Source organism: Elgaria multicarinata, chromosome 13 (assembly GCF_023053635.1).
Source record: "Elgaria multicarinata webbii isolate HBS135686 ecotype San Diego chromosome 13, rElgMul1.1.pri, whole genome shotgun sequence".
Lineage (NCBI taxonomy): Eukaryota > Metazoa > Chordata > Lepidosauria > Squamata > Anguidae > Elgaria > Elgaria multicarinata.
This window is the reverse complement of record NC_086183.1, coordinates 13,253,736-13,276,925: the sequence shown is the minus strand read 5'-3', so window position 1 is coordinate 13,276,925 and position 23,190 is coordinate 13,253,736. Positions and strand designations below refer to the sequence as shown.

Genomic DNA, 23,190 nt, shown 5'->3' with positions numbered 1-23,190 from the left:
CCTTCTCCCCTCTCAACCTGCTGAGTCACTGAGGGCATGTTCCTGGTGGTTTTGTCAGGGAATTTCTTCCCCAACCAGAGGGAGAGAACAGGAGCCAGACATGTCCAGATGCAAAAACTTTTATTTAAAACTACACGTGTAGGAGAGAAACACTCACCCTCAGTGAACCGAAGACAGGATTCTCTACCCATCATCCACATTAGCATACTTTTATACTCATCAAAGTTGCTCTGATGAAATCATCCTTTTCCCTCCCTCCCTCCCTCCCGTGACTGATCACAAGTCCCATACATGTTCCATAAACAGAAAACCATTCTTATATAAACAATGCCATATTTTGGCAGCCTATGACCAGTACAATATGTTGCATTCTGTTCTTTGATAAGCCCCCTCCCAAGGAGAAATTGAGAGTCCACATCCGTTTCAATATTTCCTACTTTTAATCTGAAATCTGGATCAACATTGAGCCGATTTCTATGCTTGTTCTTCATATAACAAAATGTCAAAAATATTTGTTCACAAAGATACAAGGAACAAAAGGGAACTAGATGTTTCAAAGCTTTTTCACCTAACTTCTTATAATCAGGAAAAACCTTCACCCAGAATTGGTCCAGTCTATATTCTTTGAAAAATGATTTCAATGAACCATCACAAGTCACGTCAACAAGTGCATCTTGCTCTTCTGCAGATATAGCTGTTAGTTGTACATCACCACATTCAAAAGGATTCCTTCTCCATGAGTTGTCAGGATTAGGTGCAGGGAAGTAATCGCAGGTGCTCAGTGATGTTATATTTTACTTCTGATAGGAATTCCTCATCAGTGGACTCCAGAAATGAATGGTGAATATGTGAATGATGCCACGGACCCCCTGGGGTCCACGGACCACCAATTGAGAACCATAGAGAACAGGAGAAGGACAAGGCCGAGGTCCTCTTTTGTGGAGATATCTCCTTTTTAAGGTTGTCTCACCAGTTAAAATTTGAGAACCCCTGTGAATAGGGGAGAAATCTGTTCAGTTTTCATTTTCATGTGAATTTACCTAATGTTGCACTTGCGAACCAATACGCGAACCGAAACTCGATTATCCGTTGAAATTCGCATTTCTCTGAATTTTGCAATGGCGTTCACTCTAGTCAAAAAATGTGTATGGAAAAGTGCATATTACGGGGAAAGTGCACTCCCAAATTTGTTTATTAGTGAAAGTAACGTTCAAGAAGGCTTTGTATTAGGAACATAGCTTGCAAAAACTGTGTATCTTAGGCAAAGTTGCATACTACATTAGGAGAAATGGGCACAAAGACCTGTTTGAATTTTCATGCATGCTTCAAAACCAGCAACTCAACATTCAGGATGAACCACTCTTAAGACGAGAAAAAATCTCAATGTTTTGGACAAATGTTAGACCGGAACAATGAAAACTGGAGAGAAACCAAAATGGACACTTGTGTCCCTCCCTCCCTGAGGGATAAAAGCTAAATTAGAGTTAAAGCCAAGCCAAGCTCCCTGCTCTAAAGGTATCCATTCACCCTTCACTACCTACTCTGGTCTTATTTTCATGTCCACATATTTGTAAGAGTAATTATATCCCTTCCCAGAAGACCAGTTGATGCCATTGGCATAAGAGCTGTGTTCGCCTTTGAGGTAGAGTCCATTGAGATTAGACTGATGACAGTCTTCGTACCACCAGGCGCCCTTGTAGATTTCAGCACAGTTGGAGGCACTTTTGTCGTGATCTTTGTCCAGCGTTGAAAATGGCTGCTGGTTGTGCGATGAGAGAGAATCTCCTGTAAGGAGGGGGAAATGCTAACTTTACTCAGGATATTTAGATGGTCTCTCTGCGCAAGATACAAGTGGAAGCTCGGTACTCCAAGAGAAGCTTGGAGGATGGCAACAAGGGAGAGGGCCTTTTCAGTGGTGGCCCCCAATTATGGAATGATCTCCCCGATGAGGCTCACCTGGCACCAACATTGTTATCTTTTCGGCGCCAGGTCAAGTCTTTTCTCTTCTCCCAGGCATTTAACAACGCTAAGTTTGTTTGTTTTTTAATGGACCCCAAAACTGTTGTTTAAATGGATAGTGTTGTTTTATACTGTTTTTTTTTTAATTTTGATGGTTTTAAATTTTGTATACTTTTTAATGTTCACTGTTTTTAACTTTTGTAAACCGCCCAGAGAGCTTTGGGCTCAAGTGGACAACGCTAAGTTTGTTTGTTTTTAATGGACCCCAGAACTGTTGTTTTTAAACGGATACCATTGTTTTTATACTGTTGTTTTGATGGTTTTAAATTTTGTATACTTTTTAATGTTCACTGTTTTTAACTTTTGTAAAACGCCCAGAGAGCTTTGGGTATGGGGCGGTATATAAATGTAATACATACATCCTCATTCATCAACAGGAGAACTCCTGGTTCACATTCCAGCCAGCCATGTCATTCTCCAGGATATTTTAAAAGATAATATGCTCATGCAAGCCAATTCCCCTTCCCCTCCCCATTTTCTGTTTTTCTTTTATACCTGATATTCAGCCTTCTACAGCTCCAGGGACAACTGAACATGTTCATTTTTCATTGGGTTGATTGTATGTGTGCCTCATTTTGTTTTTGTTTTTTAAAATAAATATGTTTGTATTTCTGCAAACCTCAGGGTTCATCTAAGCATGTTGATACCCCCTACCTGTTTCTCAGAGATCCCATTTGGTCTCCATTTCTATTGGCCCAGGCCAGGCACTGAGTCATTTATCAGAGGAAGTAAGAGAGCCTGTGACCTTCACTTTGTAAATACACAAAATTATGAAGATATGGGTTGGGTTAGAGGTGGAACCAAGTGTTCCTTAGAGCAGCTTGTTCGGATGCATTGCTGTACAGCACAGAGGGATAACGTGGAGTTGTGAAGGACTGTGCCTTGGGTTGGCATAATTTGCACAAACGTGGCAAATGCTTGGCAGCAATAGGAAATGTCTATCTCACCAGCTAAGTAGGGCTAATTTGGTTTTCCCTGCAACTCACCCATGTCACCACTGGAGTAGGAGCCCAGGTTCAGACTGTAGTTTTCCTTCTCACTCAGGATTTTAAAGTCATTATACAGGGCAAACGTTTTGACACTGCTGAAGTCCTCTGCATCGATTCGCAGTTGGTGTGTCCCTAATTGCAAGCACAGAAGAAGGTTATGGGATCACATTGAGCAAGAAAGGAAAGACCCCTGGAACAGCCCAGTGATGCAAGAGTTCATTGTAGCAGCTCTTGCTTAAGTTGGAATGAAAAGAACTGGGCATGTTTAGCCTGGAGAAGAGAAGATTGAGGGGGAGACATGATAGCACTCTGCAAATACTTGAAAGGTTGTCACACAGAGGAGGGCCAGGGTTTTCTTTTCTAGCTTCTAGTTCAGCTGGGCCAGCTTGCTTGTCTCTGCTTCTGCTCAGCTCCAAGTCAGGAAGCAGAATGAGGTCGCTGGGAAGCCAACAACAATCAGGCCACTGATTGCTGAGAACAATCAGCAATCAGGCCACACCAACTTCAGGTCCTGCAGCAACTCTCCACTCACACCCCTTCCCTTCTATGATCCTAAAGTCTATCCCACTTCAGCTGCAAGAGAAGAACCAAGGAAGAGAACTTCTGAAACTCTTCTGATTCACACGATTACAGTTGCACATTTGGGAGTGAATAGGAACAAGAGATATTACATTAAGTTTACATTGTATACATCAGCATCACACCACAGCAAATGGAGTATAACTATTTCTGCTATCCAATGTGATGCATAATAATGATGATTTGTAACATATATATATATATATATATATATATATATATATACACACACTCAAAAAAGCATTTTCTCTCAAAAAAATGTTTTAAAAGAATTTTTTTTGAGCTGTGTCAGAATATTTGGGAAGTATAAAAGCTGATAGATGTGCGGATAAAGTCAGTTTGTATCCAAATTCATTAAGATGAATGATCTATAAGTTCTTGTCCCATTTTGTGGTACCTGAAGCTTGTAGGAAAGCTAATGTCATCTGACAGAGTCAAATTTGGGCAAGGAGGTCTGGTCTATATCAAACAGTCAGGTCAAGGCAGGCATGATTGAGTCAGGTACATAAAGTGTGGTCAAGGCAAATGCATTAGGCACAATCAGCTAGGCAAAGGCAGCTGCACTCTTGGCAGCTGCAGTCAGGACCACGGATAGCTCACAGTGAGCTTTGTTGGCTGGAGCTCCTTCCTACTAGAAACATAGGAGGATGTTGTCTCAGCACGTAGCTAAAGCCAACTGAATCCTTATGCAAACTGACAAGAGCTGTAGTGTGTTCAGCTCTGTCCCTCCTGGAGGAGCTGACCAGATTGTTAAAGGGCCTTCACTTGATTTTGTTGCCTGAGACTTCTGCAAGGCTGGAGAGATGGTGATTCTGCCACGGACTCATCCTCTGAGCTAGTTGATGATGGCAGAGGTTGTGTCCTCTGGGCAGGAGGGTCCTGCGTAAGGTACCGACAGTCCTACCCCCATCCTCATCAGAATCCTCTGCTGGACACTGGAAGACCCAAGGGCTGGGGAAGGGGGTCATGACAGTTCCCTTATTGTACTCACTCGTACTTCTTCACAGTGTACACAGTCATGAGTGTGGATTATCTGCACAACTATTCTAGAATGGCTCCTACGTGAGAGTTGGATGGATAGAACCTTTCTATCAAGCATTCTTGCTCAGTTGTGAGCATTTCCCCAGTTTGTTCTATGTACCCAGCAGTTTCACTGTTGCCTTTTATTGTTGGTTTTATTATTTATTTATTTATTTATTTATTTATGTATTTACAATATTTATATACTGCTCCCCATTAAAAATTTCGGAGCGGGGTACAAGATAAAATGAAAATAAAAACAGAATAAAACACTTAAAACAGATTTTAAAAGAAGCAAAAACAGTGACTCATGGCTGGACATTAAGGAAAGGCTTCCTGGAATAATGATGTTTTCAGGAGGCGCGAAAGGAGTACAAAGTTGGCGCCTGCCTGGCCTCCAGAGGCAGGGAATTCCACAGGAGGGGGGCCACCACGCTGAAGGCTCTTCCCTTGGTGGACTCCAATCAAATAATGGATCTATGTGGGACCACCAGGAGAAGACCATCGGATGACCTCAGTTACCGAGCAGGTTGGTATTTTATTGCTATTTTATTGTGTTTATGTTTTTATCGCTTTAATATTTTAACTGTTTTATGCATTTTATTACTGTAAGCCACCTTGGGAGTGCTTCTGCCCTGAAAGGTGGCTAAGAAATATTTTAAATAAAATAAATAAAATTTATTTATTTATTTATTTATTTAGAATATTTATATACCGCTCCTCATTGAAAAAAATTTCGGAGCGGTGTACAAGGTAAAATGAAAATAAAAACAGAATAAAACAGTTAAAACAAAATTTAAAAAGAAGCAAAACAACAACAACACAGAAATCCAAGGCTGCATGTTAAAGAAAGGCTTCTTGGAATAAAGATGTTTTCAGGAGGCGCCGAAAGGAGTACAAGGTTGGCGCCTGCCTGACCTCCAGAGGCAGGGAGTTCCACAGGAGGGGGGCCACCACGCTGAAGGCTCTTCCCCTGGTGGATTCCAATCGGAGGATGGATCTAGGTGGAACCACCAGGAGCAGGCCCTCGGATGACCTCAGTGACCGGGCAGGTTGGTAAGGGAGAAGGCGCTCTCTCAGGTATCCTGGTCCCAAGTTGTTTAGGGCTTTGTACACAAGTACAAGAACCTTAAACCTGGCCCGGTAGCGAATAGGCAGCCAGTGCAGTCCCCTCAGCAGTTCCTTACATGCTGGAAAGGGGCAGCTCCAGACAACAGCCGAGCTGCAGCATTAAGAAATAAAATCCATTGTCAGCTGACACACAAAAGGTGACTTACCGGAGCTAGTCAACAAATGAATGTTGTCGTTGCCCAGCCAGAAGTCTGATGCTTGGTTCCCAAATCCCCTCTTGTAGGATTCCCAGCCACGATAGAAATTGACTGATCCATCCTGGCGCCTCTGGAACACCTGGGAGGATAACAGATCACATTTTCTGCTCTAACTACTGGTTGTACAAGCAGATTTTGTTATTCTGTAGCATTCCCAACTGCTCCCCCAACTCTGTTCCTGTGCCTATAATGTCTTGTGTGACATATATTTAGATTTGATTTCTGCATTGCGCTCTATGTAGGGCTACCTTTGTGCCTAGTCTGGAAACTTCAACTAGTTCAAAATATGGCAGCCAGGCTGGTCACTGGTACACCTAGAGGTGACCATATTACACCAGTTTTAAAATCTCTTCATTGGCTGACAATTAGTTTCCAAGCAAAGTATAAAGTGTTGGTTATCACCTTTAAAGCCCTACATGGCTTGGGTTCAGGCTACCCCACACACTCAGGTCCTCTGGGAAAAACTACTTCAGCTAGCAAAAACTAGATTAACAACTGTTACCCAGAGGACCTTCTCTTCTGCTGCTCCCAGACTGTGGAATGGCCTGCCGGATGAAACTCGTCAACTTAACAGTCTACTAGCATTCAAGAAAGCTATAAAGACTGATCTCTTCTGGCAGGCCTATCCAGTGGAATTTTAAGATGCTTTAAGAATGTTTTTCAGGATGTTTTAACAGTGTATATTATGTTTTAATTCAGATTTATGTATTTTACCGTTTACTGTTATTATTATTATTATTATTTATTTATTTATATAGCACCATCAGTGTACATGGTGCTGTACAGAGTAAAACAGTAAATAGCAAGACCCTGCCGCATAGGCTTACAATCTAATAAAATCATAGTAAAACAATAAGGAGGGGAAGAGAATGCAAACAGGTACAGGGTAGGGTAAGCAGGCACAGGGTAGGGTAAAACTAACAGTAGAAAGTAACGGTAGAAGTCTGCACAACATCAAGTTTTAAAAGCTTTAGGAAAAAGAAAAGTTTTTAGTTGAGCTTTAAAAGCTGCGGTTGAACTTGTAGTTCTCAAGTTCTCCCTACCTCGATCAAAATGTAGAGGCGGGTAAGAAATAAATTTAGTAGTAGTAGTAGTAGGCAAAGTTTTTTTCTGGCACAAAAATGATATGTTGGAAAAAGCTTCACGTGATTAAATGTCTGCATGCCAGGCCTAGGTGTAGGAACCTGCCAGAAAAAAGGTCTCGCTCTTAATTATAACAATATCATTAAGAATGTTATGGCTGCTGGGGTCTTTTGTCCCTCGGGCAGAGCGATATGATGTGTGGGTATATTGGTCTCATTCTTCCTTTTAGATCAAACGTTAAGTTGGACAGGAGTAGAAAGACTCACCAGCCAGCCTCCTCCATCAGTCTCCATGTCACAGAAGACAGTCAGTGATTTGTTGGTTGTAGGGAAGATGGTGTACCAGCCACTGAGGGACTCGCCCAGGTCTAGAAGCTCTTTGCAGTTGCTGGCTCTGGTCCCTTCTGAAAAGGCAATCATAAGATGTGTGTGTGTGTGTGAGTGAGAGAGAACCACTGCTCAGGTCCGCTGCAGCCCACAAGGTCATTACACAAAAGAGATTGCTGCATCCTGTGGGGTAAGACAAGGCTGTGTGCTTGCTCCTCTTCTATTTAACTTGTATCTGGCAGACCTCCCTCATGCATTGGAGCCATTACCATCCCATCCACCCAAGATACAGCATACCAAAGTCTCTCTTCTTCTGTATGCAGACGATGCTGTTCTGATATCTCAGACTATTTATTTTATTTATTTATTTATTTATTTATTACATTTTTATACCGCCCAATAGCCGAAGCTCTCTGGGCGGTTCACAAAAATTAAAATCATCATAAAACAACCAACAAGTTAAAAATACAAATACAAAATACAATATAAAAAGCACAACCAGGATAAAACCACGCAGCAAAATTGATATAAGGTTAAAATACAGAGTTAAAACAGTATAATTTAAATTTAAGTTAAAATTAAGTGTTAAAATACTGAGTGAATAAAAAGGTCTTCAGCTGGCGACGAAAGGAGTACAGTGTAGGCGCCAGGCGGACCTCTCTGGGGAGCTCATTCCACAACCGGAGTGCCACAGCGGAGAAAGCCCTCCTCCTAGTAGCCACCTGCCTCACTTCCTTTGGCAGGGGCTCACGGAGAAGGGCCCCTGTAGATGATCTTAAGGTCCGGGTAGGTACATATGGGAGGAGGCGTTCCTTCAAATAACCTGGCCCCAAACCGTTTAGGGCTTTAAATGTCAATACCAGCACTTTGAATCGGGCCCGGACCTGGACTGGCAGCCAATGAAGTTGTAAAAGGACTGGCGTAATGTGATCTCGCCAGCCAGTCCCTGTTAGTAAACGGGCTGCCCTGTTTTGTACCAGCTGAAGCTTCCGGACCGTTTTCAAAGGCAGCCCCACGTATAACGCATTGCAGTAATCCAAACGAGAGGTTATCAGAGCATGGATAACTGTAGCTAGGCTATCACTGTCCAGATAAGGGCGCAGTTGGTATATCAGCCTAAGCTGATAAAAGGTGCTCTTTGCCACTGAGTTCACCTGTGCCTCAAGTGACAGTTCTGGATCGAAGAGCACCCCCAAACTACGGACCCGATCCTTTAGAGAGAGTGCAACCCCGTCCAGGACAGGGCAAACATCACCTCGCCGGACAAATGAACCACCCGCTAACAGTACCTCCGTCTTGTCTGGATTGAGTCTCAGTTTGTTAGCCCTCATCCAGTCCATTACCGTGCCCAGGCACTGGTTCAGAACAGCCACTGCCTCACCTGGGTTTGATGAAAAGGAAAGGTAGAGCTGGGTGTCATCCGCATATTGATGACACCTCAGTCCACATCTCCGGATAACCTCCCCCAGCGGCTTCATGTATATGTTAAACAGCATAGGGGATAAAACAGAGCCCTGCGGCTTAGGAGCCACGGCACAGAGCAATAATCCCCCAGCACCACCTTCTGGAATCGGCCATCCAAGTAGGAGCGGAACCACTGCAACGCAGTACCTCCAACTCCCAGCTCAGACAACCTAGGGTGACCATATTTTGGAAACCAAAAAGGAGGACAAAATGGCCGCCCTCAGGAGGCGTGGCCACCCCAACATGCCCACCCCCAAGGCGGAGCCAACTCAACATGTCCGGCCCCCAAGGGGGTGTGGCCTCGGTCACATTTATTTATTTATTACATTTTTATACTGCCCAATAGCCGAAGCTCTCTGGGTGGTTCACAAAAAGTAAATGATAGCAACCAATGAGTGCCAAAGGCACACAACTACTATAATAATGTATTAAATACTAAAAAAAGAATTAACACTTATATAAAACTATTTCTTTATTTTTATAACTTAATAAACAACCACAACAGTCATAGAACACATTAGAATAGTGGTTCCCAATTGGTGGTCTGCGTAACCCACCCAGGAGGTCCACCCTGGCTTGGCATTTGAAAAACAATATACAATTGTAGAAACATATAATCACAAAATCTCAGCAATATTTTATCAATTGCCATAAACTTCTTTCAATAGGCTTTTAGCCTGTATTGCCACAAAAATTGAAACCATAAAAAAGTAATAAAACATCAAGACTAAAAACACAAATACAAAATACAATATAAAATACAATGCCTAATATGCAGTTTCAGAATTTAACATATTTTTATTTCCTGTACAAATTCTAAGACTTTTCTTCCTGACATGGCCTGGAATATTTTTCACCAGACCTTATTTTTTTTAAAAGGGGTGGAGTGTTTAACAGGAAACGGTAAAACTGCTTGCAAGTCCAATTCTTGTAATTATATTTAAGCTGTAAGAGTCCTTTCAGTGTCTCCACAGACAACTGGCTCCTTTCTTTCGTCCACTGTGTTTCCATCATCGAGAAGATACGTTCCACATTTGCATTGTGTGACGGAATTGCATAAAAGAACTGTGCGATCTTCAGCAGTTCAGAGTAGTAATCTGCAGTTTTTGAACTTTCAAAAAATTTAGTCCACTTTTGATGTGCCATCAAGTCTTTGAAGTCAACGTCATCACACATACTTTCAAAATATTTTTTCAGATTTGCAAACTGATCAAAGCAACTGACATCATTAATGACCACTCCCTTCTCTGTCAAGTACTCCATGGTAGTCTGCACATCAGCCCATTTTGGTTCCTCAGTCAGGGCAATCCATTTGAATATTGAGAACTCTTCTAGGGGTCTCATCCACTTCTGGAGATAGTCAATGCACCTCTTGTACTGCTGATTTACTTGGGCACAGAATGAGTCACACCGTGCATCAAGTCCCTCCCTGCGATTTTTCCCCAGGAGTTCCCTAACTTTAAGAGACAAAAAATTGTTGGTCTCCCGTTCACGGAGGACGTACATGACAGAGTCCAAACATTTCAACACTTCCACCACGGAGTTGCTCTCACGCTCCAGCTCCTCGATGTATTTGTGGAACATGCTCAAGAGTGCGTGCATGTGCCAGAGGTAGATCTCGCTGAAGCTGTCTTCAAAGAACTTCTGGATCTCAGGAGGTGGATCGTCTAGAGAAAGAAAGAAGGACTTCACGGCTGGAAACATCTGTAGTAGCCTTGTTATTGCAGGGAATAAGGATAGCCACCGTGTCCTGGAGTGGGAAAGCATCTGTTTATAGTCAATTTCCACAAAATGGCAAAACTCCTTCAGACTCTCTGTTCTCACTGTGTAAATGTGGAAGTATTGGTATATGTTAGAAATATTAGTATCCACTTTCACATCTAGTTTCTGTGCCCCGTAATGTACACAATTGTTCAAAATGTGTGCTGAGCAACCCACACCAATCAAAGTGGTCTTCTGCAGCAGCCTTTTCAAGTTTGCAAAGACGTTATTCCCTTGCTCAGCCCGCCGTAGTCCACCAAACATGGTATTGCAGTTGTCACCTGTGAAGGCAATGCACTTCTCCAACAAGCCGTTCTTCTCCAGAGTGCCCTTCACATAGTTTGCAATTGTATCTGCTGTCTCATTTGGTGTGTTTTTCAGTTCGATGAGCTTGGACTGCAACCCACCATTCTTCCAGTCAAAATACTGAACTAGAACTGGAAATATTTTCACCGCACCATGGTTGCTTGCATCCGTTGAGACTCCACAGTATGGAATGTTGTAGTCTTTCATTGCTTGCAGGGCATATTCCACAGACTGTGGTGCAAGCACAGAGCTCACAATTGCTTCTGTCTTGGTGCGAGCACTTGCAAACTTCCGGGCTAGTTCTGAGTCAGGGAATAGTGTCTTGAGCAAGTCAGAGGTGCAGTCCATTGATCTAAAGGTGTGGTGATGCATCACAGTGTGGAAGGCCATTGTACCCTCCGATGCAGTGATCTCATCCTCCGTTTTGGTTCCTGGTTTCACAAAGAAATCAGTCACTTTGCAAGAAGACTTTTCTCCTCGAACAGCCGCCCTGTGCTTCGCTGAGTCCACATGGTTTTGCAAATCCAAAGCAGCTTTATGTGCAACAGACACGTAAGTGCCAGGCCTGCATATGGTGCACTCAGCCTCATTCTCATCACGACCCTTCTTGAAGCAGGTAAATTTGGCCATCAGCTGTGGTGTGAACTTGCACTTCGTTTTTGGCATGATAATGTATTTATGCAGTGTTGTAAACCAAAATCTAAAAGACAAGACAGTAAGAGATCACTGAGCATCTCTGAATCCTACAACAAATCTGTTACTGTCGTGAAATGCAGGAAAAAGGGACAGAACTACAACAACAACAACACTTCCCTTAACATAGATTTCAACTTTGAAAAACTGTATAACTTCTTGTCCAAGGCAAAAATAATCTGGACATACTGCAATTCTTAATTTTAAAGTTCAGTTGTATTGAACACCAAAGAATCCACATTAAGTGTATGTTCAACACAATAAAACAAAACCACCTTCAAAGCAGTTAGCTACAATTCACAGGCAAGTTCCTTTTAAATGCAATCTCAAACACGTCACCTATTTCAGCTCACCCTAAAAACCGTGCCACTACACAGTATAGCATAAGTATATGGATTTAAAGCATCCATTTTTCAGAAGCAGGTAAGATTCAAGACTCAAGTACATTTTACACAACTGTTTCCTTGTCTGGAGAGCTATGTGAGTAGCAGTGAAGATGCAGGGCAGTTGTTAGATATCAAGATGTCTATCACATGAAAACACTTTCAGACAACATGTAAAATTACTGGCAAGAAAATGATAAGGTTTAGAATGTCTAAAGTCATGAATGGCCACCTTTATAACTTTGATCTTGCATTTGCAATGCAATGCATAGCTACTGGGTTTAAAGGCCCAGAGCAGTTTCCATTAAAGATAATGGTTTTTGCAGGTTCAATGCTAATCTATTATCTCCATGGCACAAGGAATTATATTATGGCACATAATTATATTATGGCACAAGGAAAAGTAAAGGATAACTGGCATTATTAATATCATATTATCAGCATCAACAGCAAGAGACGGAGCCTTATTAATATTAAAATCACCATGCATTACAACACCGGCAAGAGACGCAGCCTTATTAATATTAAAATCACCATGCAAGAGACGGAGCCTTACTATAGCATCACCACCCATTATCAACAGCAAGATGATTATTATTATTATTATTATTATTATTATTATTATTATTGTTTATTTATATAGCACCATCAATGTACATGGTGCTGTACAGAGTAAACAGTAAATAGCAAGTCTCTGCCGCATAGGCTTACAATCTAATGATTGTAAGGAGCATTTTTAACATTATCACCACCCATTATCACATCACCAGCAGAAGGAGTTTTATTAGCATCACCACCCATTATCTGGACACGTAGATACTGGGAAATAAGTTTGCATGGTCTTGCAACTTGGGCTAGTTTCCCTGGACCCCAAGCCTTGGTCAAATGTACATCCAGCATGGGAGCCCAGCCATCTAGCATGGGGAAAAGTCCTGCAATAATAATAATAATAATGGAAACACACTCTGTGTACACTCAGAGGAGCTTTAATATACTTCATTGTATTTAGCACTTTAAAAATATGGACAAATGGAAGAGAAGGAGCATTTTTAACATTACATCACCATTTCCATTTTTCAGGGACAAAACTTGTAAAATAGCCATTTTAAAGTGGCTGAAGCAATGAAGCCCCTCTCTCAAGCTCTAGCCTCCCCCCCCCCCGCCTTTCCCTAGCCCTGTGTCCCAGCCTCTCCCCCCTCCACCTCACCATTATTATTATTATTATTATTATTATTATTATTATTATTATTATTATTATTATTATTATATTTTATTATTATTATTATATTATTATTATTATCACCACCCCCATGCCAAATTAGGGAGGATGGAGGCCTTGCCTTGTCCTACCTTTTCCTACGTTGTCGTTGCAAAGTTGCCTCCTCCCTCCTCACCTCGTGTCCTGCTGCTGCCTGGTGCGTGGCTGTTGGATGTCCTCCGCCTTCTTCCGCTTCCGCTTGACCGGCCCACGCCCCTTGCCCTGCCAGGTTGTCCCCTTATGGCTTCCCTCCCTTGTCCTCCTGATGACCACCTTGGTCTGCCACCAGGCTGCTTCCCCCCCCCCACTGCTTGTTCTGCCCCCCCCCGTTGCCTTGCCACAAGCGGCGGCGGGCGGGTGGCACAAGCGGCGGCTTGCACCGCACCAGGCCGCGCCGGGTCGGGCCGCGCCAGGCCATGCCGAGGCTGCCGCTGCGGCCGCGCCGGGACGGGCCGCGCCAGGCCGCGCCGCCCGCCTCGATGGTTCCGCTTGCTGCTGCGGCCGGCCCGTGCTGGGCCGCGCCGCCCGCCTCCCTTTGCTGCTGCGGCCGGCCCGCGCCAGGCCGCGCTGCGCCGGCCCGCGCTGCCCGCCTTGATGGTTCCTCCTTGATGCTGCGGCTGCCTGCGGCCGGGCCGCGTCAGGCCGCGCCGGCCGGGCGGGCCAGGCCGCGCCTGGCTGCGCCGGGCCGCGCCGGCCGCCTCGATGCCTGCCTGCTTGCCGCCGGGCCGCGCCAGGCCGCGCAGCGCCGGCCCGCGCTGCCCGCCGCCTTGATGGATCCTCCTTGATGCTGCGGCTGCCTGCGGCTGGGCCGCGCCAGGCCGCGCCAGCCAGGCTGCGCCTGGCTGCGCCGGGCCGTGCCGGCCGCCTCGATGCCTGCCTGCTTGCCTTTGCTGCTGCGGCCGGGCCGCGCAGCGCCGGCCCGCGCTGCCCGCCTTGATGGTTCCCCTTGATGCTGCGGCTGCCTGCGGCCGGGCCGTGCCCGGCCGCGTCAGCCAGGCCGCGCCGGCCAGGCCGCGCCTAGCTGCGCCGGCCAGGCTGCGCCGGGCCGCGCCGGCCGCCTCGATGTCTGCCTGCTTGCCGCTGCGGCTGCTGCGGCCGTGCCGGGACGGGCCGCGCCAGGCCGCGCCGCCCGCCTCGATGGTTCCGCTTGCTGCTGTGTTCGCGGCGGCGGCGGCGGCGGCGGGCCGGTGGTGACAGCGGCCGCAGATTGCCCTCCACCTCGCCGCCTCCGTCCGCCTCTGCCGTGCTTGCCTTGGATTATAAAGATTATAAGATGGCCACCGTGCAAAAACGCTGCAGGCAGGTAAGGGCGGCCGCGGCTGAGTCCCCCCCCCCCCGCCCCGGTGTTTCAGCGGCCCACTCCGGATCCTCCGGATCGTGCGTTTTCCCCGGTGGTTACCGGAGTAAACCGGTGCCTATGGTCACCCTGAGACAACCTATCCAGAAGGATACCATGGTCGATGGTATCGAAGGCCGCTGAGAGGTCCAGGAGAACCAACAGGGTCGCACTCCCCCTGTCTCTCCCCCGACAGAGGTCATCCCACAGGGCGACCAAGGCAGTTTCTGTTCCAAAACCAGGCCTGAAACCCGATTGAAATGGATCTAGATAATCCGTTTCATTCAAGAGTGCCTGGAGTTGTCCTGCAACCACCCGCTCAAGCACCTTGCCCAGGAAAGGGATATTAGCCACCGGCCTGTAGTTGTTAACCTCCTCCGGGTCCAGATTAGGCTTCTTCAGGAGTGGTCTAATTACCGCCTCTTTTAAAGAGGCCGGCACCACTCCCTCTCTCAAGGAGGCATTTACAACCTCCTGGACCCAGCCGGCGATCCCCTCCTTATTTGATGTAATGAGCCATGAGGGGCAAGGGTCAAGCACACAGGTGGTCGACCGGACTTGGCCAAGCACCTTGTCCACATCCTCGGGCCTCAATAACTGAAACTCATCCAATAAAACTGAGCCGGACGGCGCTCTGAACGCCTCTACTAGTGGTGCTGCATTAAGTGTGGTGTCCAATTCATGACGAATCTGAGCGACTTTATCTTCAAAGTGCTGTGAAAACTCGTCACAGCGTGCTACCGAGGGTTCAACTATCTCACGCCCTGGCCCAGAGTGTAACAGGCCACGAACCACTCGGAAAAGCTCCGCCGGACGACACCGAGAAGACGCAATGCTGGTGGAAAAGAACTGCCTCTTTGCCTCTTTGCGGACTAGGGTGGGCCTCAAGAGATTGCTGTGTGGCTTTGCCAATTACTGTACTGAAAACCTTCTTTCAACCAATTACTCAATTGATTGAGAAGTCTCAGAGCAAGTGGGCTCCTATAAATATCTGGGCATATGGTTTCATGAAACCATTTCATGGAGAGAGCAGGGAAAGTATTCCAAGATTAAAGCTGAACAACATGCAGGTGCAATTACCCGCTTCTTTTTCACAAGGGGAGGGAAATTCCTCCCGGCAGCTGTCCAGGTATTCAAGGCCAAAATCATCCCTCAGATTCTCTGTGGGGCACCAATCTGGTTCCCGTGTTCTAAATGCTCCTATGAGGGCATTCAGTCATCTTTCCTTAGGGCGTTACTTGGTGTTCCCAAGTGTGTCTCCGGAGCTGTCCTTAAGTTAGAGGCTGGTCTGAATTCTGTTAACTGTCTGGCTTGGATCCATGCGATCCATTTCTGGCTTCGCTGCAAGTTGGCACTTCCAACAAATTCCCTGGTATCCAAGATCCTGTTAGACCATTTTGAATCTCCCTGGTCAAAGACCATGACAAGTAAAATCAACTCAGTAGGCCTGTCATCCCCTATGTTACTATCAAGGGATTTAGCTAGTGCCAAATCACTAGTGAAACAGAGGCTGTTTGTTATAGACATGCAAGACCTCCAAAGTGCTGCTCGGGGCCCATGCTCCCCACAGTCCCTAGGTCTACCAGTCTCCTTTTGCAAAGATGGGATGCCTTACCTGCGCTGGTTAACAATCCCCAAATACAGGAGAGCATTCTCACTAGCCAGACTTAACGTCCTTCCCTCTAAACTTTTAGATGGCCGATACAACAAAATCCCTCTGCTCAACAGATGCTGTCCCTGTAACAATACTGAGGTGGAAACCGTCTCACACTGTTCTGTAGATTTTACCAAGGGGCTAGGAATGATCTTCTGAACCCCATTTTACAATCTTTTCCTGGTCACCCAAATGAATTCTTAATGTCCCTTTTACTTCGGAACTCAGACAAATCAATCACCGAGCAAGTGGCCAAGTTTTTGAACCTGGCCATTTCTATTAGATCCTCTATGATTACTTGTCTTTTTAATAGCTAATTGTATGCTCAGTCCTTTTGTACGTAATTTTGTTGGAATGGTCTATTGACTGCAATAAACTGTTGTTGTTGAGTGAGTGAGAGAGAGAGAGAGAGAGAGGGGGACAGGACTTGTGGCTTGCTAATTCCCATAGAAAAGAAGGGAATAGCTACTATGTGTTAACATAGGGTGACCATATGGAAAGGACGACAGGGCTTCTGTATCTTAAACAGTTGCATACAAAAGGGAATTTCAGCAGTTGTCATTTGTAGGCATGCAGCACCTGTTGAAATTCCTTCTTCATCACAACAGTTAAGGCTGCAGGAGCTTTGCCCTCTTTTGTATCTGGGCATTCTAGTATAGCTCCTGCAGCTTTAACTGTTGTGATGTAGAGGGAATTTCACCAGGTGCTGCATGCATACAAATGACACCTGCTGAAATTCCCTTTTCTATACAACTGTTAAAGATACAGGAGCCCTGTCCTCCTTTCCATATGGTCACCCTATTTTAACATGAAGGGCCAATTGCTAATAGCTGTTTTGTTTCTGATGTCTCCTGAAAACAGTTCTACTCCAGGAAGCAATCTTTAACTGACAGCCACATTTTTATTAGCATTCTGTTTTTTTAAAAAGTATAAAAAGAGAGCTTCGGCTATTGGGCGGTATAAAAATGTAATAAATAAATAAATAAATAAATAAAATAATCCTTAACAGTGTTTTAATCTTTGTATCTTTTACTGTTTTACTTCTTATAGTCACTACTCCAGAATCTATTTCAGATTGGTACAGGGGGGAAACGTTCCTTGAGGTAACCTTGAGGCTTACTCCCAGGAAAGTGTGTGTAGGATTATGGCCTTAACTTTTCAGAACAAACAACAAATGCACATCGAAAACAAGGTGCAGAATAAACAAGGAAAGACCGTACCTTGCTGCTGGCAGCTGTTATGGCCATCGGAAGCACAGACATCTCCTGTAAGTGCAGAAACATAGCCTCTGGTTAGGTCAAGGAGAGGGCAACACATGGCCACCACACACCACAAGTGTAGCAACAGAAAGAGGGCCCAAATAGAGCAAGATGCCAACCCTGTTGTGATAGGTACTTGTGGTTGTGGGTGTTTTACAGGTGGGGAGGGGTGTGATTTGGATTGGGATGGTGGTGCATGTGTGTGGGAGAGGTCTAATCCTTTGCCCCCACCACAATCTTAGGGTGCCCACATGTCCTCTTTTACAGAGGACCACCCTCTCTTTGAAAGTGTCCTCTACTTGAAGGACTGTCTCAAGTCCAATACCAGCTTAAAGATAAAGTAAACCGGTCACAGTCTCCTGCAATGTGGAGAGATGGATTAAATTTCTATTTTAATTATAATAATCATTTCTAAATTTGCATCTAATTATTATCATTATTATTAATAATAATAAATTTATTTCTTACCCGCCTCTCCATTCAATATGAGCTCCATAGCCAAGCTCTCTGGACAGTTTACATATACATTCGCATATGAACTTTTTATGTAGATGGGTATCCTCTTTTGTCTTCTTTTTAAAGTGGCACATGTCCCCTTTTCTGGCAATTCCTAAGCAGCCTGATCAAATCCCCTCTTCCTTTCAGCAGCTGTTTGCATAGCAAGGGAAGCTCCCATTGATGCCAATGGTAGCTTTCTCCCCAGGGCTAACAGCAGTTGCAAGAGCACAAAACTGGATCAGGACCATGGTGTGTGTGTGTGGGGGGAAGAGCTTTAAAGCCCCCCCCTCAAAGTGCAATTCGGATTGAGATCAACCCCCTGCAATTATTTATTGAAGGAAAAAGCAGCATGCAAGGGCCAATAATGGGCTTAAAGGAAAGGAAGGGAACCTCTTGTGCAAGCACTGAGTCATTATTGACTCTTGGAGGGACACCGTTTTCTTGGCAGGCCTTATAGCGGGGTGGTTTGCTGTTGCCTTCCCCAGCCGTTATTACCTTTCCCCCAGCTAACTGGGTACTCATTTTACCGACCTCGGGAGGATGGAAGGCTGAGTCGACCCGAGCCAGCTGCCTGAAACCAGCTTCCGCTGGGATCGAACTCAGGCCGTGGGGGGAGTTTCAGCTGCAGAAACTGCTGCTTTACCACTCTGCACCACACGAGGCAATGGGCTTAACATCACATCTAATCTGGTTGATGAGAAAAGAAAAAGGTACCCTTACCTTTGTCTCCTTTATCTCCCTTAGGTCCAGCTTTGCCAAACTCCCCAGCAGAGCCTTTCTCACCTGAACAACAGAGAAAGATGAAGTGGAGAAGAGCTGTTACCTTCTTATGCTATTTTATTCATCATGCATATGGCAGGGTTAGTTTTGTTGAGGTACAAAATTTATCCACAGATTAGTTACAGCCCTGGTGGACTTGGACTTGGGCATAAAGCCATGACAGGTGCTGGTGACTCATGAAGAATCTGGAAAGGTCACAGATAAGAAATGAAGATTCAGCAAATTGAATAATTGGACAATTGCATGAGTCATGTAGATATGAAAGTGTATATAAAGTGTTGTAATTTTAATCATGTCTGAACTCGGAGATATACGTGCCGTGATATGCTGTGTTGTGTATGGAGAAACTGAATATACTGGAGAACGCTGTTTTATATCTCAGTAAAGCTCTGTACTGAAGTGAGAAACCTCTGGTGTGAGTATTTCTTTGAACAAAGATTTTCTAAACTCTGCTACGTTGAGATTCCCAACAAGTTTGTGGGTCCTTTACATGAAGACTTCATCCTCCATGGCCTCTCCTGTGCTTTGCAACCATTTCTCTGGCTTTTTTTTTTTTTTTTTAGGTCGAGGAAAGTGTAGTGCTATTTAGAAACGCCAGAATGAGACTCTCGCATATTTGCACAATTCTGCTATACAACACTGCCATCTAGTGGTTCTGTAATGAAACACAGAGAAAGGCAGGGAAAGAAACCCATGGAGGGGGGGGAAAAACACCTGTAAAGAAGCCGATCTTAATCCTGCAAAGAATCTGGAAGCAGAAGCCGCAGTAAAAGTGTGGATTAAAAGCCTCATATAGAAAAGCCCTTAACCTGGGGCCTCTGTCTTGAATTGCCACATGCTATGTTACATCAACTGTAGGGTGACCATATGAAAAGGAGGGCAGGGCTCTTGTATCTTTAACAGTTGCATAGCAAAGGGAATTTCAACAGGTGACATTGGTATATATGAGGCACCTAGTGAAATTTCCTCTTCTTCACAACAGTTCAAGGAGCAGGAGCCCTGCCCTCTTTTGTATCTGGTCAAGAGGGCAGGGCTCCTGCAGCTTTTTGGGTTGGTGATACTTGTTATGTCTAACCCTACTGCCCCTGTTTTGGGAGAAGTTGTTTCAGGTAATCAATCGGAATCAGATTTGGAACTAGAGAAGGCGGCGCCAGACATCAGCCAGCCTGTACCAGTGGGGGAGGAAGCTTTCATGGGCGATTCACCCGCTGGGAGTCAGCCCTCTCCAGAGCTTATCTCCTCAAGGCCAAATTCTACACACTCAGTGGGAAGTGAGCTTTCTTCCGGAGGAGAGCGCCCCGACAAGCTAGCTAATGCTAGGGTCCGCTGGAAGCTAAAACGCATGGAGCGGAAGGAAGGCGTGAGAAAGTCAGTCTGACTAGGATTGCGTCAGAACCTGCCTCCACACCAGGCTCTCTGAAGTTACGGGCGTTTGGGAAGAGGCTTCCTGTTCTCCTTGATCGGACAACTGTCTTGCTTAATTTGCATAGTTTTGCCTAGGGGGAAGTTTCCAAGGGATTAGACTCTCTTCAGGTAGAAGAGATGTTTGTTGCTTAATAAAAGCTTTGTGGATTACCTAGCAGGCCTCGTCATTTGCCCATTTGCCTCCCATCGAAAGCACAAGTTTTCTGAGAAACACGACAGTACTGAGTGTACCCTGTGCATCATTCCAACCAGCCCCTGCAGTGCCCAGAAAGAGGAAGGATAATTTGCCAATCTTGGCCCATTTTAAAACAAGCATTTTGCTACAGAGGAAGTGGTGTCCTTGCTTTTAGTTTCTATTCCTTTTTGTTGGGGCAGTGATTGTACGACACGAAAGCATCAGAACAGTCTACCTAGTCCAGCCTTCTCCAACCTGTTGCCTTCCGGATGTGTTGGACTGCAACTCCCATCATCCTGAGCCAGCGTGCTGCCTGGGAATGATGGGAGTTGCAGTCCAACACATGTGGAGGCCAACGCGTTGAGGAAGACTGAGCTAGCCCATATCGTGGCTTGATTGTACAAGAAAATCACAGGTCTCTGCTTAGATGTAGATGGCAACGTCATACCTGGAGGGCCAAGAGGGCCAGGATCTCCCTTGGTTCCCGGGAATCCATTTACTCCTGGAGTGCCAGGTATCCCTGGAGTGCCCGGCTGGCCCTGGAAAAAGAATTTGTCTGTCCCACACTGGGACAAGCCTTTCAGCTCTGGAAGGAAGACAAAAAATATGCAAGGATTTCAATAAGGCCGTAGGTTAATCGCTTTCCTGGCACTTGGCTGCAGTTTGTTGCTTTCCCAGTTTTGGTGCCATTTTTCCACTTTCCAAAAAGGCTGACATGCCTCCACCAAGGTTTTCCCACCCCACCCACCCCACCCCCATGCGCGGGTCCCAGCTCCTCGCGAGTAACAGCGACGAGCTGGGACAAACCGCGACACCTGCCCACATGTTCCACGGTCTTGGGATCAGCCTGAGACTGTGGAAAAAGCAGGCTCAAAGGGTAGGGCGAGATCCCGGGGAAAGGGAGGGATCATCCCTCCCTGCTCCTGGGATCCCCTGTGCGTCATGGGAATGAACAGGGACGATCCCGGGGATCGCCCTGGGATATCGCCCTGTCTAGCTTATGGCCCTAAACTCCTAACTCTGATCTAAACCCAATTGCAACCAATCTCTATCCCTATCTGCCTCCCACAGGCACAGCCCCCAGTTTACATAGAACTCAACACCTCACCCTCACCTTCTCACTCTCTCAGCCAATCAGATCACACCTACATATCCCGCATTCTCACCCTAGGGATAGTTAACAAACAATAGACCTATAACAAGAATCAACACTTATCAACATAAACTCAGTATGGACAATCGTGTAAGGTCACACACTCTCATTCAGAGCTTTCAACAATTTCCCCAAATGACATGTTCTGGACACAAGCGTTCAGAAAGACCACTGCCAACATCAGTGAATAAGCCAATTTAATACTGATCTCTTTATTTAAAACAGGGGTGGGAAACACACAGCCTACAGGTTGCACGCACACCCAGCTGCAGCAAAAATAATATTTTTAAAAAATAGCTGCGTTATCACTACGGAGTGCCAAACAAGCCACATTTAGCTCGTTTTGAAGCTATATTTGGCCAGTTTAGTGCTCCATAGTGGTAACACGGCATAAAATCCAACCAAAGTCCTACTTAGAGAAGACCCATTGAAATGAATGGGACTTGACTAATTTAAGTTCCACGCATTTCAATGGGCCTACTCTAAGTTGGATTTTACTCATGCCATGGACATTTTTGTTGTTGGTAAAAACAAGTTCCCCCCCCAGGTGCCCCATGGCACCCCACAGTACACCCTGGGAGGTGGAGTGGTCCAGGGAAGCAAATATGGCCCCCAGAGCTTCTTCAGTGGTCCACCCATTATTATTATTTTAAAAAGACTAAACAAAACTAGGGTGACCCTATGGAAAGGAGGACAGGGCCCCTGTATCTTTAACAGTTGCACAGAAAAGGGAATTTCAGCAGGTGTCATTTGTATATATGGAAAACCTGGTGAAATTCCCTCTTCATTACAACAGTTAAAGCTGCAGGAGCTATACTAGAGTGACCAGATTTAAAAGAGGGCAGGGCACCTGCAGCTTTAGCTGTTGTGATGAAGAGGGAATTTCACCAGGTTCCCCATATGTACAAATGACACCTGCTGAAATTCCCTTTTCAATACAACTGTTAAAGATACAGCAGCCCTGTCCTCCTTTTCATATGGTCACCCTAAACAAAACCCTCCACAACTATGGGACACAGCCCCTTTTGATCCATGCAGACTTTTGCATTAAGGATGCCCAATTACCATCCCCAAAGAGCCAGATAATGATTAGTACTGATTATTTGCCGTTTCCAAACAGAAGTTTGCCTGTCCCCCCCTCTACCAATTCACACTCACGTGCACAGCAACTAGCTGCTGTCTCCTCTGCAAAGCCAGTCTCTACAGACATGACCATGACGGTCACTTGAGTCAAGAGAAGACTTGTCCAGGTTGCCATCTTGTCGTTCTGCAGTCTCCGGTGCTCCTCCAACGAACCTCTTTCAGCTCAGGATAAGTTGGCCCTTAAGTACTTTGTATTATGCAAATTGGAGAAAGAAGGCGGAGAATGCTGAACTCCTCTAGGTTGCACAATAATATCCGTGTCTTCCCAGGTCACCATGGAAAAACCCGGTGTAAGTTGGCAAGCTCAGACAGCTGGAGGGCCCTTTTGGACCTTTAAAAACACTTTACCTATGCAACAGTCTCTTATCAGTAAAATTCTCACAGGAATCTGGGTTTTGTTCTTTCGCTTAACAACAGTTCTGCTCTTTGGATCTGCTGAAAGGGTATTTCAACATTTCTTGTAGGGAAGTCATGCCAAGAAGGGAAGTTGCCCTGTAGACCATGCAGTTGTCAGGAAAAGAGCCAGAGGGTGGTGGGGTGGTGGTGGAATCTGTGCAG

The 23,190-nt window shown here is 45.4% G+C and overlaps 1 protein-coding gene across 2 annotated transcripts; it reads right to left on the bottom strand.

The window, feature by feature from the left end:
• Nucleotides 1-1,429: 1,429 nt before the first annotated feature.
• LOC134408266 (veficolin-1-like) lies at nucleotides 1,430-22,885 on the bottom strand. 2 transcript variants are annotated; one of them, XM_063140486.1, is made up of 8 exons: nucleotides 22,648-22,885; nucleotides 20,785-20,922; nucleotides 18,677-18,739; nucleotides 17,420-17,464; nucleotides 7,285-7,421; nucleotides 5,885-6,014; nucleotides 3,006-3,140; nucleotides 1,430-1,785 (listed from the first exon to the last, which is right to left on the bottom strand). In XM_063140486.1, exons 1-8 carry the CDS (start codon nucleotides 22,745-22,747, stop codon nucleotides 1,538-1,540), a joined length of 996 nt encoding a protein of 331 aa, XP_062996556.1. In that variant the 5' UTR covers nucleotides 22,748-22,885; the 3' UTR covers nucleotides 1,430-1,537. The 2 variants fall into 2 exon arrangements, with proteins under 2 accessions (XP_062996556.1, XP_062996557.1); XM_063140487.1 differs by having other exon boundaries at nucleotides 7,285-7,418; nucleotides 22,648-22,884.
• Nucleotides 22,886-23,190: the final 305 nt, after the last annotated feature.

Bases quoted from the DNA above. Each gene is read 5' to 3' on its own strand.
- LOC134408266 (XM_063140486.1), bottom strand. From the start codon at position 22,747: ATGGCAACCTGGACAAGTCTTCTCTTGACTCAAGTGACCGTCATGGTC. The intron at 3,141-5,884 runs GTAAGTCACCTT...GCTTGCAATTAG, and splicing joins TCATTTGTTGACTAGCTCCG to GGACACACCAACTGCGAATC. The intron at 1,786-3,005 runs GTGAGTTGCAGG...CCCTCCTTACAG, and splicing joins CTACTCCAGTGGTGACATGG to GAGATTCTCTCTCATCGCAC.